Source organism: Anopheles ziemanni, chromosome 3 (assembly GCF_943734765.1).
Source record: "Anopheles ziemanni chromosome 3, idAnoZiCoDA_A2_x.2, whole genome shotgun sequence".
NCBI classification, from domain to species: domain Eukaryota; kingdom Metazoa; phylum Arthropoda; class Insecta; order Diptera; family Culicidae; genus Anopheles; species Anopheles ziemanni.
Genome location: NC_080706.1, coordinates 96,014,101 through 96,031,686, shown reverse-complemented (window position 1 = coordinate 96,031,686; position 17,586 = coordinate 96,014,101). Strand labels below are relative to the sequence as shown.

The following is a 17,586-nucleotide window of genomic DNA, read 5'->3' as shown; positions in this document are numbered from 1 at the left end:
CTCCACCACCAACCATTGTGTGTGTGTCTGAAGGCCGTCAGGTCCGATGATTATTACCACCGTGTTCCGAAATGTCCACACACCGGTCGGACGGTGTTCAAGCGTGGCCACAAACACATCACGCATCTTCTGGCGGAACGAACTCCGAACTTCCCCGAAAGCGGCCGGAGAGTGCAGCGAGTGCATAATATATTCGTGCCAATTTGCTGAGTGATCTTTCCTTTCGCACCGCCAACTGTGACGGTGGTGTGGTGCCGGTTAATGAAGTGTTCCGCCGGTGTTTCCGGTGGACGTCGCAGGTAATTTCGCACCTTTGGGCGTCAGGATGTTTAATCTTGCGAGTTTCATAACGTCGTGTAGGTTGAACGCCGAACGCCCAAAAGGAGGGACAGGGTTTGACAAACAACGTCATCATCAACTCGTTACCGACCGAGTGATTCGTTTCAGGTTCAGGACACTCTGCTGTATCGAGAAATGTGAGAGGCTTACCAAAAGAGGTCAATCATTTCCGAACGGAAACATGAAACACACATCACTGAGGTTTTACTCAAATTCAAAACTTGTTTTGACACTTTCAGTAATTTTCACTTCTCTAAAAAAATATACTTTTCTTCGTTTTATGCGACTATCTTGATGTGCTTCCCACCATCGATATGCAGACAGGTGCCGGTGGTGAAGCTGGTCGTGTTGTCGCACGCCAGGAAGGCGATGGAGGCTGCCACTTCCTCGGGTTTTCCGACGCGTCCAAGGGGATGACTTTTTTCGCAGTTCTTAAGGTAGGTGGCGTACGTGGCTTCGTCCATTCCGAGCGTCTTATGGAACTCGGTCACAATGACCGCTGCATGAGGGAGCGATAAGAACAATGGAAACAATGACACATCAGTATTTGGGTTGAGGTTATTTCAGTACGTTATCTAACGTCTGATGTTAGACTTCCAGATGTTGACGTCTCAATGACAGCTGAGCGACAACAGCTGATGTCTTATCTTTGCCACTCGTAATCGAACTCTCCCTACCACGATTCTACTCACCCGGGTTGACGGAGTTAACGCGGACACCCTTCGAGGCCAAGTCGAGGGCGGTGCAGCGTGTGAACTGATCCAAAGCCGCCTTGGATACGCAGTACGAAAGTACATTCGCATACGAATTCGTTCCAGCTACGCTGGACACGTTAACGATATTCCCTTTGCTTGAAAGGAGATGTGGCAAGGCCAACTTTGTCAGTGTAAACACTGCCTTTAGATTCGTGTTGAGAATGTCTTCGAACTGCTCCATGTCGGCCTCTTCGATGCTACCGTAGAAACCTTTGCCAGCATTATTAACCAGCACATCGATGCGCCCGAATTTGGCCACTGTATCTTTAACCAGTCGCTCGTTGTCTGCCGGCTTCGACACATCCGTGACCACGATGAGAGGTTCCACCTTGCCTAGAGCCTTGCAGGCTGCCTGGACCTCGGCCAACTTGGATTCATTTCGAGCCGCGAGAACACAGCTTGCGCCGAGGTTTGTGAGGTACTTGGCCGTAGCCGCGCCGATACCAGAGCTTGCGCCAGTAATTATAACCACTTTGCCACTGAAATCCATGTCTGATGCCGGTTCACTTCACTCTACCTCGACGATACTACTCGAAATAGCACCTTTGACGGGTTGTGAGAGCGTTTTAAGAGAATTTCACCTAACGGTGTTCACAATACACAGCATAATGTTATCTTATCAACCTATTCATTACCTTAAACATTAACCCAGTGTGTAACACACTGATAACCTACCCGAGCGAAGTGGTGTTTGGGCAGATAGGTCATATCGAACATGGTTCCTTATCATTTTCGCAGCTCTTGTGCATCCTGAGTCTACTCAGAGTAGGTCAGTGTAGGTCCTCGAACGGATAATTCTGGTAGAAAGCAATTTGCCCCAGCAAATACTATAAGAAGTACAAATTTGTACTCTAGAAGTCTCCACTTCTGGGCAAGATACCTTTAACGTGAACTACCATTCGATAAAAGCGTCTTCCAAAGATTTTCCTCTCGTTCTCGATAAGCCGCTGGAAGTCCTAGACCTTCGTATCTTAGATGCGACCCATGAAGTCTTGGATATTACTGGACAAAATATTCTGTAGAGTCGTAGACACTGCTTGATGCCAAGCACGGAATGGCGAAGGTTTTGTTTACGTTCAGCCTTCCGGAATCTACATTGGTGTTTGCTTAGGAGGCTGCTAGTCTTGGTGAAAATTTCATTCAGAACTCTCGCCGTTACTCGCTCACTATAAACAACTCCTCGTAATGTATCATGTCCTCGATAAAACTTGACACGATAAATGTCCCGGTATTGAGGACAACATAAGGAATCTGCGGTCCCATTTTAAGAAAATGTAATATAAAGTCCTCCAAGCGCTCTTTGACTGGGCATATAGACATTTCGGATAAACTAATAGAGAAGACCTTTGTTTAACTAACGCACTTTTATTTCGCTTAGTTCATCACGCGCGATGGTTTGATCGTTTTATCGGGGCGTTAGGATGTGCTTGCCGCCATCCACGAACAGACAGGTTCCGGTAGTGAAGCTAGCAGTTTTGTCGCACGCCAGGAAGGCGATCGAGGCCGCCACCTCTTCACCGGTTCCGACGCGGCCAAGAGGGTGGGTCGATTCACAGTTCTTAAGGTAGGTGGCGTACGCGTCTTTGTCCATACCCATGGTCAGCTGGAAGTCTGTTATAATGACCGCTGGGTAGAAGAATAGCCAGAGATAAAAACAATGACACATCAGTTATTGGCCTATGTGCAAAGTAAAGATGATAATTCGGTTGTCAATCTTTGAGATGAAGCTATCTCTAGCTGGAAGTATGATTTTCCTTATAATAGCCCTTATCTAAGGTGTGATAAAAGACATTTAGGGATTTTCGTCGTTCACAACTCAAAACTTGTTTCTTTAAAAACAGGTGTTTGCAAAGGGTACCTGTATCCGTTCTACTCACCCGGGTTGACAGAGTTGACACGGACACCCTTCGGAGCCAAGTCGAGGGCGGTGCAGCGCGTGAACTGATCCAACGCCGCTTTAGACACGCAGTACGAAAGAGCATTTGCGAAGGAGTTCGTTCCGGCAACGCTGGACACGTTAACGATATTCCCTTTGCTCGCGAGCAGATGCGGCAAGGCCAACTTTGTCAGGGTGAATACCGACTTGAGGTTCGTGTTGAGGATGTCTTCGAACTGCTCGATGTCGGCCGTCTCTATAGTACCAAAAGCACCTTTCCCTGCGTTATTCACCAGCACATCGATGCGTCCGAATTTGGCAACGGTCAACTTCACCAACCGCTCGTTGTCTGCCGGCTTCGTCACGTCCGTCACGACGATGAGAGGGTCTACTTTACCGAGAGCCTTGCAAGCTGCCTGGACCTCGGCCAACTTGGATTCATTTCGAGCCGCGAGAACACAGCTTGCGCCGAGGTTTGTGAGGTACTTGGCCGTAGCCGCGCCGATACCAGAACTTGCGCCGGTGATTATAACCACTTTGCCACTGAAATCCATGCTGAGACCGGTTCACTTCACTCTACTTCGACGATAATACCCGAAATAGCCACCTGCGTTGGTTTGTGACAGCGTTTTTATAGAACCTCATCGGAGCATCGCTGAAACGTCAGCGTTATCTTATCAACTTATTCACACCAGTGTGCAAAACACTGATAACTGCTCGCGGGAAATAGTATTGGGGTAAATATCGCGTTTCTTATCAAACATTGTTCGCGTGTGAGTGAAGTTCTTTCACCTCGGTTAGGTATGTAACATTTTGTTGCATCATCTTCAAGAGATACACTTCCGTATCGTTGTTGAAGGGAATTGTTTGATCAATTTTTGATCTGTTTGAGTTGCTCTTTATCTTATCGAAGGATACTACAGTATATTCTATGCCAATAACATCTGATTCTTCATGCATTTTCCTCCCTAAAACTGTTCTAAATCATTATCCACAATATGAAAAGATTTACGATTTATTTATCTTCACCACTATTAATTTACACCATTCGAACAAGCGTTGATAAATCATCAAATGCAAATAAATAATCAACTGACCTCGCAATTCTACACACAAAAATGACATAAATATGAATGTATCATTACGGTGAAAGGCCACTGTTTTTTTGTTCGTTTGTATGATGGTAATTTAATTTCTCCACCATCACCGGGTTTTTTTCCCCGCGTCGAGCATAATGTTTTCTTCATCAACATTAATCTTTCCGATAGCGCGCGAACCTTCCATACTAGCTTTCATTAAAACTCATTATTTTGTGACTAACAGGCCCGTACGATCTCCACACCTCCCTTCCCATCGCATTTCCCGATTCCTGTCACGCTGCTTATCGGTGTGTTAATATCTTTTTAATATTGATAAAATATAAAATGAATCGTCTGCGAGTTTTCCACCGGCCCCGCGTGGAGGAGGTGGGGGTGCGGAAAACAAATGCCGTTTGGAATGGAATTTAAAATTTTATCTGTTGCTGACAACGAATTAAAATGCAATATTTGCATTCCCGAAAAATGGCATAATAATTACGGGAAGCGCTAGCTATCGTTCGCCGTCTGACGATTGTGGTGGCGTGCGAGGATAATATGGTTAAATGTAATTTGCATACATGAACGAATGTTTTCATCACCAACGGGCGTCATCATCATCGTCGAGCTCGGAGGCTTCAGTAGGGTCTTGTTTTGGTATGTCCTACTGAAGGATCCGTTTTGAGGGAAGCTGATGGCATAATATTACTGCTGGCTTCTCATTTCGATTTCGTTGACGTACCGGAGGGGAAGCTGACGCTCATGTCCAGGGGAGTGTTGTGGAAAATGGTACAAAATATATTCGTCCCTAAATTTACCCCAAGGTAAGTTTCGAGGCCGGACTTTGCTCAGGATGCACCAGAATGATGCACCACGGGGATTAGATTCCTCTTGCCCGTTTTTCTCGTGTTCTTCATTCTAAATCGTCCAGTTTGGTGGAAACTGCTCGAAAGCTGGCTACTACCACCGCTTGGACAGACAGTTTTGGTTGACCGACTGACCAAAACAAAGCGCCGCCGAACGAACGAAACTTGGATGGGACGCGGTGCGATAATGCAATTATAAAATTTATGCTGCATTATGTAATTTGCAGGATGTTTTCACGGGCGACTAAACGACTCCAAGGGGTCCAAGCGCCAATCGGAAACGATAACATCCCCGTTTGTGATGGCAGGAAAGTTTAATCGTCCACTTGCCATATTGCCTGGAAGCGGAAAATGTTTGTTTAGCTGCAGCTTTAGAAACAAAGACGCAAGGGAGAAGGAAGGAGCTTTTATTTGTTAAACACTACGAGAGTTGGAGTTCTTGTGGTTTTATTTCAACATAGAAGTGTATAATAATTTAACTGAAGGTGGATTATTTTGTTAAAAGATCTTCAAGAACCATTTTAATCGGATTTCTTCATGGAAAATCTTATCACATAGCGAATAGAACCGGATAAAAGCGAATGAACTACCGTTTTCGACGAAGAACGCTTTCTCGGTGTTAACAACGTGATGACGAGCGATGAAAAGAATGTGTCAATGATCCCTCGGGGAGTGCAAAACAGAGATTTTCACCCTCCCGTACCGTGGAAATTCCGGTTGAAAGGAAAAAAAAATTCGGATAGATCTGTGCCGAGGGAAAATAGCATGAAAAAAGGGCCCAAAGACTGTTTGTTGTTGGGAAACAAACACAAAAATACCGTTTGATCCTTTTCGTACCATTCTCCCGGAAGAGGAAGGTTCGTGTGGATGGTTGAAAAACATGAATTATGTTTCCTCGTAAATACACCCTGCTTCCAATTTTCGCATCGGTGCGATACAAATAAATACAAAAATATATCACCCAGCATCGTCTCTCATCCGGGGAGGGTGGAAATGATCCCGGTTTCTAATGCAGACGTACATAATATTTACGTACACCGACACGGACGACACCTGGCCTAACTCCCTCCCTCCCTCCTGGCCTCCTCTCTTCGACAACCAACCCTAAACCAAAGGCACGAGAGCTTTTCCCACCGTGCTATTTATTTGTTCGCCCACTCAATCCGATTTCCGTTTTTCACCACCACCAGGATGTGTGTGTGTGTGTGTGTTTTCAAGATTGTCGTCAACCGTTTTTCCGCAAACATTTTCACAAACACACACACACACACAACATTCGTACACATGGCAGGGGAAATCCAGGTCTTCGCGGACCTGAGAACGTGATACAAATTGCGCCACGATTTGTCGGAAATTTCCTTCCTCGGTAGTCGTTCCCCCTCTTATGTCCCCCTCACCCGAATGCTTTGATTTTTGAATGAAAAACGTTGCCGGGAAAACCACATAGACATCGGGCTAAGCGTTTCGAGAGGTTCGTTGTTTGCGGGAAAATGATGCCTGTTGACGAGGAAAGGAAAAAGATGGATTTATTTAGAAAATATATTTTCGAAAGAACATAGACACACTTTTTAATGTCTTGCTCGTGGGAACGATCGTTAGAAATACTTTTATTCGCTTCTCTTTGCACATGTAGAACGATCTTCGAGTGATCTGGAAGGGATGAAATGAATAGAAAGCCATCCGGATCTCTTTTCCTTTCGTGATACCCCGGCTTAATTTAAACCTCGCAAGGGAGGAAAAGCCAGACAACAATTTGCGGTAACCGTCCAGAGCCGTCCGACAGCGTATTTAAATATAAATTTTCCAGACTTCCAGACTCGGGCCGGGGATTGTAAACACCAGGTATTAAAGTGATGATGGAGCCACACACACACAATGGCAACGGGAAGCTCAACGAGGATATAAATTTCACCGCACGAAAAACACTCTGTAAAATAAAGGGAAATCTAAAACGGGGCCACCACAAGGCGAACGGGAAGGTAGTGCCCGATGGTTTATGTTCATACGTGTGTGTGTGTGTGTTTGTGCCTGCATCGAGCACCGTTTTCCTAAAACATTTTCTCACTCCGGCGAACTCCGGTTTATAAAAGTGACCGAGGGATATTGCACCGCTCCATAAATGCTGTTATGTTAGGGGATATTATTATTATTGTTTTCACTGTATGTGTGTTTTACCAGGCGTGGGAAAAGTGGCCTCCCCCTTTCCAAAGGGCGCAATGCAAATGGCCACGGCCTTCGGATGGAAAATGAGGCGAGGAGTTGAGCGTGAGCGAAAAGGGTTGGTTCGTGTCTAAACACAACTCCGGGCAGGTTGCACCGCATGGTCCGAAATTCTGCACTCCACTCCAGCAGGTACTACCCCCCAAAAAAACCCGGTGCATACACATTCATGGAGCCTCTGCCTGTCCATTTCCATTCCCTTTTGAATGTGGGACGGTACATTTATATATTGTTTTATATGAACTGCAATAAATCAACAATTCGCAAGACGATGGAAAATTTATATCCTCCGAAATCGTGCTGTCGCTGAAGGCTTCCTCCTCCCCTTGGGCGGTGTATCCTGCTGGGTGGAGTGAGAAAGAAAATACAACCCGAACCCGAGTTTGGAAATGATGAAAGAAATTAAATTTTCCATTTCATGCTCTCCACATTTTGCGAACGCATTGGCTGGGAATTATTTCGAATACGACGTGGAACCTCAGACAATAAGGGGGCGGGGGCCATGGGATTCTAGAAAGAGTGGATGAAGGAGGGGGTGGGAGGAAGGGAATTCCTGGTCCTCGGCCAAATGGCTGTGGAATGATTTAATTTCAATCTGAACCGAAAGGGTCATGCATAGGGAAGTGTTACATTTAAATATGAACCAAACCCCCCGGTGGTTCCCTTTACCTCAATGTCACCTCTCCACCCTTCCTCACCCACAAGACCCTCACAGCTGGGAGGGAGACAAATTTGCATATATATAAACACAGATGAAAGAGTTAAAGGGAGGGTTCGTCGTCTGTAGGTCAAAGCGATGCGAAAGGGAAGGGAAACCCGGGGGGCGGAGGTCTCGGATGATAACTCGAGATGGTGTTGACGGAGGTGGATAACAAACTCGCCGCCCCGGGGGGGAATGAGTCGAGAATCATTTCCATATATCCTGCGCATGGGAAAATGTGATAATTTAAACAAAACCCAATGTTTTTCGGTGAAGGTGTATGTTTTTCACCCAAACAAATGTTATATGCCCCCCCCCCCCCCCCCCATCGGGGTGTGGGGACGAGTCGGGGGGGAGAGCACAGGAGTCATTTGGGAAAGCGAAACAGTATGCAAGCAGCTGTATTGATTCGTGGTGCGTTCTGTGAAAGGAGCCGACGCCCTGATACCCGACATCATGAATAATATGAAAATAATTAAATTTAATATGTTGTACCTAGCCTTTCATGAACCGGTGCGGAAAACATCTGCTCCTTTGCGGTGGGGAGGTACATCCACTGGGTGGAGAACGGCAATGCCTGTTCGTGTTTTGCTATTTGTCCGACACTGAATGAATATGTCCTTTAGATTGCGAAGCATGTACGTTTGATTGCACTCGTTGAAGTTTTATGCGTACAAAGTAGGCTGCACCTTCGGTGTGTTGCCTACTCTTTTGCTGATTCTTCGATGTAGCTGGCCTTACAAACGGACGAAAGTCCCACCGACCTCGTGTTAAACGGAACGGTCGTTGAAGACTATCGTCCGTCCGTACCGTACCGTATAGGAAAGGAACCTTTTTGTTTTTGGGTAATTTTTCGCGGAAAACACACTCACCGACACACAAAAACACGATCGCGTGGGTAGTAACACGTAGACTCCACTCTCGGGGGGACGGGGATCCTTCGGAATCATTAGCGGCACCAAGTGGTGGAAAACTAATTACACAAGTTTTCGCTTTCCGCATCGAAGAAGGTTCTGGCGATAGATTGATGGTGTTGGTCGAGAGTTGTAGTAGCCCTCCACTACCACATACACGCATACACGCACACTCGTTGACTGCAGGTAGGATGGAATCGTAGTTGGAAAACAGCGCCTACTTTTCCACCAAGCTCGTGGAGGGGGATTGCATGATGTCTGGGAATTAATTACCTAAAGTCTTCCCTTTCCAAAGATCCTCTCTCATACCTCGTTGGGGGTTTTCCCCTTGTTTTTTTCACCGGCGTTGGCCTGACCCGCTTTTCCCGTAGCAATAATTCTAGAAACACACACACACGCACGCGCGACATATACACACTCTTCAACATCACGCAACCACGTGAGACCACGCGAAATGTGGAAACAGGCGATACAATATTTCATAATCTCATTAAAAGCTTTGGCCGTGCCGGCCATTATGTCCCCGCGGGTTTTTGCATTTTCGCCGATCATCTGCGGGAAGAAGAAGAGGTAAGGAAGGAGGAAGTAAAGGAAGTATCCTAGGGAAGAACACAATAAACACAACCGCGCGAAAGGGGTTGGGGCTGGGAAAGCGCAGCACAAGCATGTCGTTAATGTTGGTGGAAATACACTCCTTCTGCTCTCATCTGACGGAAACCGCTTCCGCTTCTTTGTCGTTGTGGCGGCCTCCTCCTTCATCAGCACAAAAGTAGTGCCAATTAGAGGAGATGCAAATGAAAATGGGACGGGGGGGACGGAATGCGAATCCGCTCACTTGACTTCGGTGAAAGGAAGAAGGGCCACAAAAGTGTGGAGCGAATAAGCGTTGCGATAATGCGATACAATAAGAGAACGTTTGCGTGCTGCTGGTGGTGGTAGTTTCTGCATGTCTTCTTTTTCCTGCATTTGGTACGAGATTTGGAAAATGGAGGATTACTTTCTGCGGCGAAGTCCGGCTAAATAACAGCAGATTAATTATGGCGCGTGAAGAGACCTAATGCTTACACAGATGAAAGTGCTCGTTCTTTGCATTATCTGCATTTTCTTAAGCTGGCAAATATGACTGAAACCATTTGGGGAGTTCCTGTGGGAAGAAAAATATTGTTAAAAGACTTTGTAACTGAGTCATAAGATCAGGAAAAAGAAAATTTAAATTTTCAACAAAGAATCGCGTAATCGTTTTACTTCTGTTTTATTTTCCAAATTAAAGTTAGCTTTAAATAAAATTAGCTTTAACAAAGCTTCAAACAAAACAGACCGGGGTTCCGCCCTTCGGCGGGGATTTTCCGGAATCCACCATCCGCACGAACGGTTTTTCGCAAAAGTGTCGGATATATTCCGCTGAGTGATAAATTTAAACGCAAACAACGCTCACGCAGAAGGAAACGTGCAAAGCGAAGAAAAAAACCGAAATATATGTGCGGAATCCGAAGAATGACAAAACCTGGGCGAGGAGCTTTTCCGCTGCGCTCCGTTGGAAAAGCGAGAAAAGAAAACGCAGTGCTGCCTCCGAAAAGCGTGGCGAAATGTAGGTTTTGAATGATGATAAAAATAAAAAAGGAGAACTGAGGTCTTGGTATTTCGTTGCCACGGGGAAAGCCAGAGTTAACAATAACAACTGCAGGATGAGGCATAATAAAAAAAAAAAAGAGGAAGCCTCTATTCATCCGTCCCCACAGCCGTCGGTGCGAAGGCTCATAAAAAGCGAGCAGGGTAAATTTAAAATACACAAGTGGTTTAAAAAAGTAGGCTACCGTACACGGTGGAAAGGAAACCCGGTACTTCCCGGGGAAAAACATAATGATGCACCACGTGCGGTACGTTAAAACAAGAGCGGACGAGCGGACACACGGACCGGAAGGCGTTCAACAGGGGATGATGAGGGATGTGGTTATTTTTTCACCCACGAATGCCTTCAGGCAATGATAAGAGCAGTCTTGAGACTGTGTGTGTGAAAGGGAACGATAAAGTCAAGAACGAAGAGAGAGAGAGAAAGAGAGAGTGACTTCTACATCGGCTACAAAAGAAGAACAGTTGAAAAGTGCCTACTTTAATGGTATCCTTCCGTGTCGTGCTTCCCCCGCTTGCTACGATAATATTTCCTTCCTCGGGAGAGTTGTTTATCATTCTAAAAACAAAACAAGAAAATATGCGCATGAAACCTCAACGTCGATTTTTTTATTTTGCGCTTCCCTTTAATCGCGTGCGAAAGGATTTCCTGGGAAAAGTAACAAATGCAATAAACTTCCTAAAATTGTTACCACTCGTCTCCCCTGTTGCCTTTAAGTTTTCCTGTCGATTTCCGGTGGAAGCAATAGAGTATTTCTACTCCCCGCCATTTCCTGTAACTAAATTTTTCTATTTATTTTTTTGTTTCTGCTCACTTCTGATTCTGATATCCCGCAACATAACCTCACTCCGGAAGTTGTACAACCCTTGGGGTGCAGTGATAATGATAAGGGTTTATTTGGCAACTGCTGAAGAGGAGTGCCAGCTAAGAAGTCTTTGAAGTCTGGGCCCGTCCAAGAAACCAAGCTGAAAAGAAACGGAGTGAAAACTTCTTCGTGTGACAGTTTGATGGATTTTTTCCCACCCGTCCGGGTAATCGTTTCCAGGGGGTTTAGTCTGCTGCTGCTGCTGTGGTTTTTTTTTCTTTCCGTTTTCAAAACAATGAAAAATCTGTTTCGGCTTTAGTTTTTGCTTTCGCGTTGAACCTAACTCAAAAAAAAAAAAAAACGAAGCCGCTTACGATGATTTCGGGAGGTCACAAAAAGAAAAGGAAAAAAGAATCTCACGGCGATGGGGAGGGAAAAAAAACAAGCGTTCAAGAAAATTTGCATACCCATTTTCGGGGTGGAATTTCTTTCCCATCGTTGACCGTTTTTCCACCCAGATTACCCAAGTAGGTGAAAGGGGGGGCGAGGGGATGAGGGAGAAAGGGGGTGTGTCATGGCTTTTCGTAACGGCAATTTTGTGCAACCTAAGCCTGGTTGTTGGTGGAGGAAAATGTTCCCGTTTCTTTCGACTTTTCCTTCGCGAGCCTAAAAGCGTAGGTCAAATTCTTTGGAGACGTGCAATTTGTTCGCTTACTTTATGCTCCGCTCCACCGTTTCATCCCCTCCTTTCACTCCTCCTCACCCCCATCTTCCTTGCTTCCATACATCGACACTCCTTTTGCGTGTGGCGCCTTAACGAAGCGAGCGATTAGAAGGCCGTTCATTGTACCGTCCCTCCCTCTTCTTCCTGCCCACTGCTTCACCACCTCCCTCCTCAGTTGGTCACGCAGGAGCATTTCTGGTGGCATAAATTATGCTGCCCCTAATTACCGAACGATGTCACGCTGTCGAAAGAGTGGCTCGTTTTCGCAGTTCTATTGATCCCTTTCCTTTACCTCAGCAGTTCCGGGGTTCGGGTTAGAAAAAATAAAAACACACGCACACACACAATAAACACAGGATGTTGCACAAAGGGCGGGAAGTCGTGTTGAACCATTTTGCACCAAACTTTGATTAGGTTCGGAAAACAAATCGAACTTCCTGCCTTCGAGGTAGGTGGAGTTCTGCAAGTGACCATTCTTGATGAGGCAGAAACAAGTCACAGTAAAAGCGTGTTTTTTATGTTTTGTTTTCTTTGGAATCAATATGAACGACGTTGCTGAAGAAACGAACTGACTGTTTTTTTATTTAATGATTATACACACGAAAATGTCTTGAAACAACCTCGTGCATGTTATTCGTTATTAGTAAACGTTTCTTGTTTGGTTTGAAAGTCCTTGGATGGTCGTTTAGTTTAAAATATTTACCTCCCAACATTTTTGTTAAATCACAATAACAATAACGGCTAGGAATGCTAGCAAGATAGATGTTAAATTAAGCAGAAAATTTGTTCTGAGATTCAAGGGCAAAGTGAGTAAAGTTATGACATTTAATGACGATTACTTGCGGTTGTGTTTTCCCCACCAAGAAACTCGCAACATTTCGAACACACGGACCATGTTTATACAAGAAAAAGAAACCATGTGAAATTGGAAAAAATCTACATAAAAACGCCATCCACACCACACCACGTCGGTGGAAAACATGTTGCAGCAATAGCAGCTGAAAGTTTATAAAAAAAATTGACAAAGCGATTAACTTTGTAAGCTTCCTCACCTAGTACTCCATTTTTCCACCTCCATTCACAAAATCCCTTGCTCTCTAGAACTACAGTGCAGCCCTTTTGTAGCCACAGTTTGTAACGGTTGCCGTCAGCAGAAGAGAAAATGAACCATATTTAAACATTCCCAAGAAAAAAAGGGGAGGAAAAAACTCCACCCACTCCAACGTATGCTTTCCTTGGTGGTCCTTTGATCGAAGTCGTTTCGCATGGAGCGCCACTTCGTGCTCGAGGTTTTTTGGCCAAAGTTTAGTGAAGTAAGCTAAAACTGCAGCATAATTCACATTCTACAGCAGTCCACAAACGAGCGCCCATCTCTCTTTCTTTGGGCTCTGGCGTTCTGGAGTGGGTAAGTTTTCTCCAAGTGGAAAAAGTGGAATGCAACCGAAACGAAGTCGAGTCTGGACGGAGTCTTTGTGTGTTCTCTTTACGAAGAATTTAAAAATGGAAGGGAAAAACCATGGAAAGTAATTTCTATCGCTTCGTGCAGAACTTCGCAGCTGAAGTCGGAGCCCTTCTCACATGTGGGAGCATAAATTATTTTCCTTCGTGCGTTCGTGTGCTGCAAAAATGTCCCAAAAGCACGATTGTTCCGTTGAGGAAGGGCATTTGATACAATAGCCTTTTGCTTCTAGCGTTTAGTTGATACTAGGGGGGTTGATTCCTGCCTTTTTCAACTTGCCGATGGACTTAACTCACTCCTTTGTGATTATTTTTGTTCATTTTTCAATCGTTTTCCATTTTTGCTTTACACCTTTCTTGGTCCAGGTGGAACGAACGGTCAGCTTTACGCAATTTGACATATTGTCTAATAACAAGAAAACAAAAACGACGCTTTTGGAACTCGCTTAGTATTCTAAGGGACGATGTTGTGTGTGTGTGTGCATAGGACAGAGCAATAACTAACCGGATGCACTTAAGATAGCGCTTGGGGAATTGCGAAAAAGTCAGCAGAAAAAGCTCTTCGAATTGAATCAACAAGAGCTGTTTTGTATTGACGGTTCAGGAAAAACGGTCTCCTGTACTAAAACTAACTCTTTAGATACCGTAAATCCATTACGATAATTTCTTTGTCATGTGTATAATCTAAGACCTAATGTTTATAACCTCTTTAGGGTAGGTTCTGACACAAATGGTGTTATTTCTATATCTTTCTGCCACTCATTTCTTGTTTTAAATAATTCATTCCTACATCCTTCTTCATAGAGGTCGAGAGTAATTTTTCTAAAAGGTAAATTACGACCATTAATAGCAGCGCCATAATCACGAGATGGCTCCACAGGGAATTATCTTTTAAGACGGGAGAAAAGCTGAAGCTAGTGTTTCCCGTTGGCTCACACGCCATGCCGAGTTCCAGGAATGAAACGAAATCTCCCATTCCTATGCTCCCAGGAGACTCCCGGGTTTGATGATTCCGAGGCCGATTTACGTCCGATTCCCGTTCCCACGGGAGAAATTATACCGTTTAGTAGTTGTGTTTGCAGGCGGGATATATCTTCCTGGGTGTTTCAGAAACTACAACAAGAAAATGGATTTAAAAATAGAATGATAAACTGGAACTCAATAAAATACGGGGTGGTTGACCCGTCGACATTTTCACAAAAAAAACTGGTAAAAGTACGTGGAACGTGCGTTCAGGGTTGGGAACTGTTTGCACTTTTCCCTTTCCTCATACTCACCAGAGTCGGGTGTTACCTTTTTCTACTGATGACTTTTTGTCCGTCCACCGGGGGGGCCGGGGAGTTGACGAACGCGTCCGCATTCACGACTTTCTTCTCCACTAACGAGCACTTAAATTTTACGACTGTTTGCGTCTTCCAATTCTGCACGAGTCAGGCAGAAATGGTAATCGTGCCCCGGATCCACACGAGCGCGACAGGAAAAACCTTTTTCCGGGAAGTGTTGTCCTAGCAGGCAGCCATCGATCTCCCCCTCCCCTCGTTCTTCGACCGTGTTGCCTTCCTTTACCGGCATGCTTGGGAAGCGCCAATGATGTGATTCTGTTAAATAGAGGAAAAAGGTAGAGAGTCAATTTTAGAGAAGACCTGCCTCTGTTCGTAAATGGAGACGTCCTGTTTGCGTGCTCGGGCGAGATAATACTAACATAAGGTGTGTGTGTAGGAGGGGCGGCAAAACGGATCAACAACTATTTGCCACATCAGCATCTTTAATGCAGGCTTGCCACGAGAGGGGGGAAGTTTTCCATCTCCAGAAGTACATAAAATTGGACCAACTTCCATTGCGTCGCAAACAAACACGCGTAAACGTCTTACGAGACGATATTAGACTAGTTCAAAGCCCCTTTTCCCAGCCGAAATACATCATTTGCTTGAGCAAATCTTTTGAGGGACGACGTGCGAAACCAAAGAGAGACATCCCTGCTTCGTTTTTCCTAGCTTCAAACACAAAAAACAACCGTTGAGAGGGAAGGAAAACCTCCCCCCCGTAGATTGTGGTGACAAATTTTGGCTTGAAATCCTTCAATTATTCATCGTCAATGGAGGCACCGTTTTTCGGGCGAAAAAGGTCTCAGCTGTAAATAGCATCGCCCTCCAACAAGCTGTGGATCCGTTTCATGCCAAGGGTCTTTCATTTCTCGCGCGTCGGCGTCCAATAAATGCAAAATGGGGCCGGCAAACATCCATCAAAATAAACAGACTTTCTTCTTTTCCCTAGCATCCCTAGGCGCGCTCGCACGTAACGAAATTAATCGCACCGAAAATATGGAAGCTTTTCCGCCTCGAACGTCGCGTTTTTCTCCAATGAAAGGGACGATCGTAAACAGAAAAAAAAGAGAGGAATAAACACATGGCAAACTTTTTCCCTCCGAAAGGTGTGTGTGTGAGGGTGGAGGGGGGGATGTGTTCCAGTGCGTCGTTGCATCATTACAGCTCCGAAATGACCGGAATGCTTTGGAGACCCGAGGAGCGCTCCGAATGAAGGCATTTACGCTCGAGCCCCTGGGAAATTCTCTCGTTAGTTGGCGTGTGTGTTTGGGGTTGGATGGTCCACACGCACACCTGTGTGTGTGTGTTTGTCTGACCGCCAGTGCTCGCGGGGTCCCTCGGGGGTGATTATCCCCGCGCTCGATGGACACGCCAAGTTGTGGCCGCGTGAGTTATATTTATACGCCACCGGACACCCTTAGACACAGGAGGACTGACTGGACGGAGGGGCAGAGAATGACGCAGGAGGGTGGGCAGAAATTAATCAAATTTATGCTTCGGCAGATGGTGTTGTTGGAATTATTTTCCACCGAGCCGTGGTGGAAACACCACTACTCCGCGCAAAGAAGAAGGTCAATGGATGGCAAATCTCTTTTCAAAGGTGAATGTATAAAAGGGAAGGTTAGTGTCCGTCGGTGGTGAAAAGTCCACCCCGAAAGGGCAACGGTCTTCTGCCCTTGTGTTCTAGTCCTCCTTTGGGGGAAAAGCGATGCTTTCACTGAACAGTCAATCTTTTTCCCGCTAAGCAATAGGGATCACGACGCGACGTCGGCTTTTCACCTTTCATAAATGGGAATTGTTTTAGAATGTTTAGCTAATGGTATCGGAAGCTATTCAAGGAAGGACAAAAGCGGAAAAGGACAGGATGCTCATGTTTTTTGGTCGTATATTTCCATCTAGTGTTTCGTTCTTATACTTTCCTCTCTTGAGACGGATTACGTACATTTGGAAGGGCCCCGAACTTCCAAAGACCAAGTTCGTAAGATTTATACTTAAACAAATATTCTATAGAATTCAATAACTAATTATAAAAGAATAAAAAATAATGCTAAGATCCATAACGAAATAATTAAAAGACGGTCCGGTATATAACTAGAGTTTGAAGAGTAATAGCAAAACATTATTCATAGTTAATCAACTGAAAACAAGCATGTTTTTGCATCAAAACAGCAAGATTTTGGAGAATATCAAGCGTAGTGCTAAAATAATGCGTTGAAACACATAAACAGTTTCATCGAACTGATATCGAACAAGGCGATTGTAATTTCTTCTTAAACGAAGTTGGTGTTAAAATGAATAATTTATGCGGAGTGTAGTGGAGGACGTAAAATTGTATAATTTTTCTTCTCTAATTCCTTTATAAAATTCTCCTCTAATTATTGAATAACAATGGTTAGACAAAATTGATAAAATTAAACTTCCAGGAGTTCGCCAGAAAACTTATTAATTGTAGGATAAAAGTAATATCTAACGTTGATTTGGTTGCAAAGCATACGAAGCATAGATAGATACGAATTATATAGAGAATATATAGAGAAGACGAATGACGAGTGTAAATCCGCCAAATCCATGAAAATCAGCTTCTCATGCTAGGAAAAATATAAAAAAAGGCTTCGAGAAAGATATATGAGACCGTCGGACTTTGCAACAGTTTGAGGGTGTTTCAGTCTATCATCAACTCTTTTGTCGTTCGAGGCGGAAAGAAGAAATTCGCTTCAATTCCAAACTGCGATTTTAATATGCTCAACTTCATCTGCATTAGAAGGATCTTCCTTCTCGAGCCCTCGAGTGAAAGTTTAATATCTTTTTAGAAAGAGCTGGGAGCTTGGCTTTCGTTGATGAGACTCTCCACAGTCAACTTTATTGGATCATTTTTTTTTTTTGAGTATCCCCCCCAAG

General features: G+C 44.7%; 2 protein-coding genes across 2 annotated transcripts; both read right to left on the bottom strand.

The window, feature by feature from the left end:
• Positions 1-617: 617 nt before the first annotated feature.
• Positions 618-1,584, bottom strand: LOC131285941 (uncharacterized oxidoreductase TM_0325-like). The gene is made up of 2 exons (XM_058314794.1): positions 1,032-1,584; positions 618-838 (listed from the first exon to the last, which is right to left on the bottom strand). Exons 1-2 carry the CDS (start codon positions 1,582-1,584, stop codon positions 618-620), a joined length of 774 nt encoding a protein of 257 aa, XP_058170777.1.
• Positions 1,585-2,470: 886 nt separating this feature from the next.
• On the bottom strand, positions 2,471-3,524 carry LOC131289734 (uncharacterized oxidoreductase TM_0325-like). The gene is made up of 2 exons (XM_058319041.1): positions 2,972-3,524; positions 2,471-2,720 (listed from the first exon to the last, which is right to left on the bottom strand). Exons 1-2 carry the CDS (start codon positions 3,522-3,524, stop codon positions 2,500-2,502), a joined length of 774 nt encoding a protein of 257 aa, XP_058175024.1. The 3' UTR covers positions 2,471-2,499.
• Between the last annotated feature and the right edge of the window lie 14,062 nt (positions 3,525-17,586).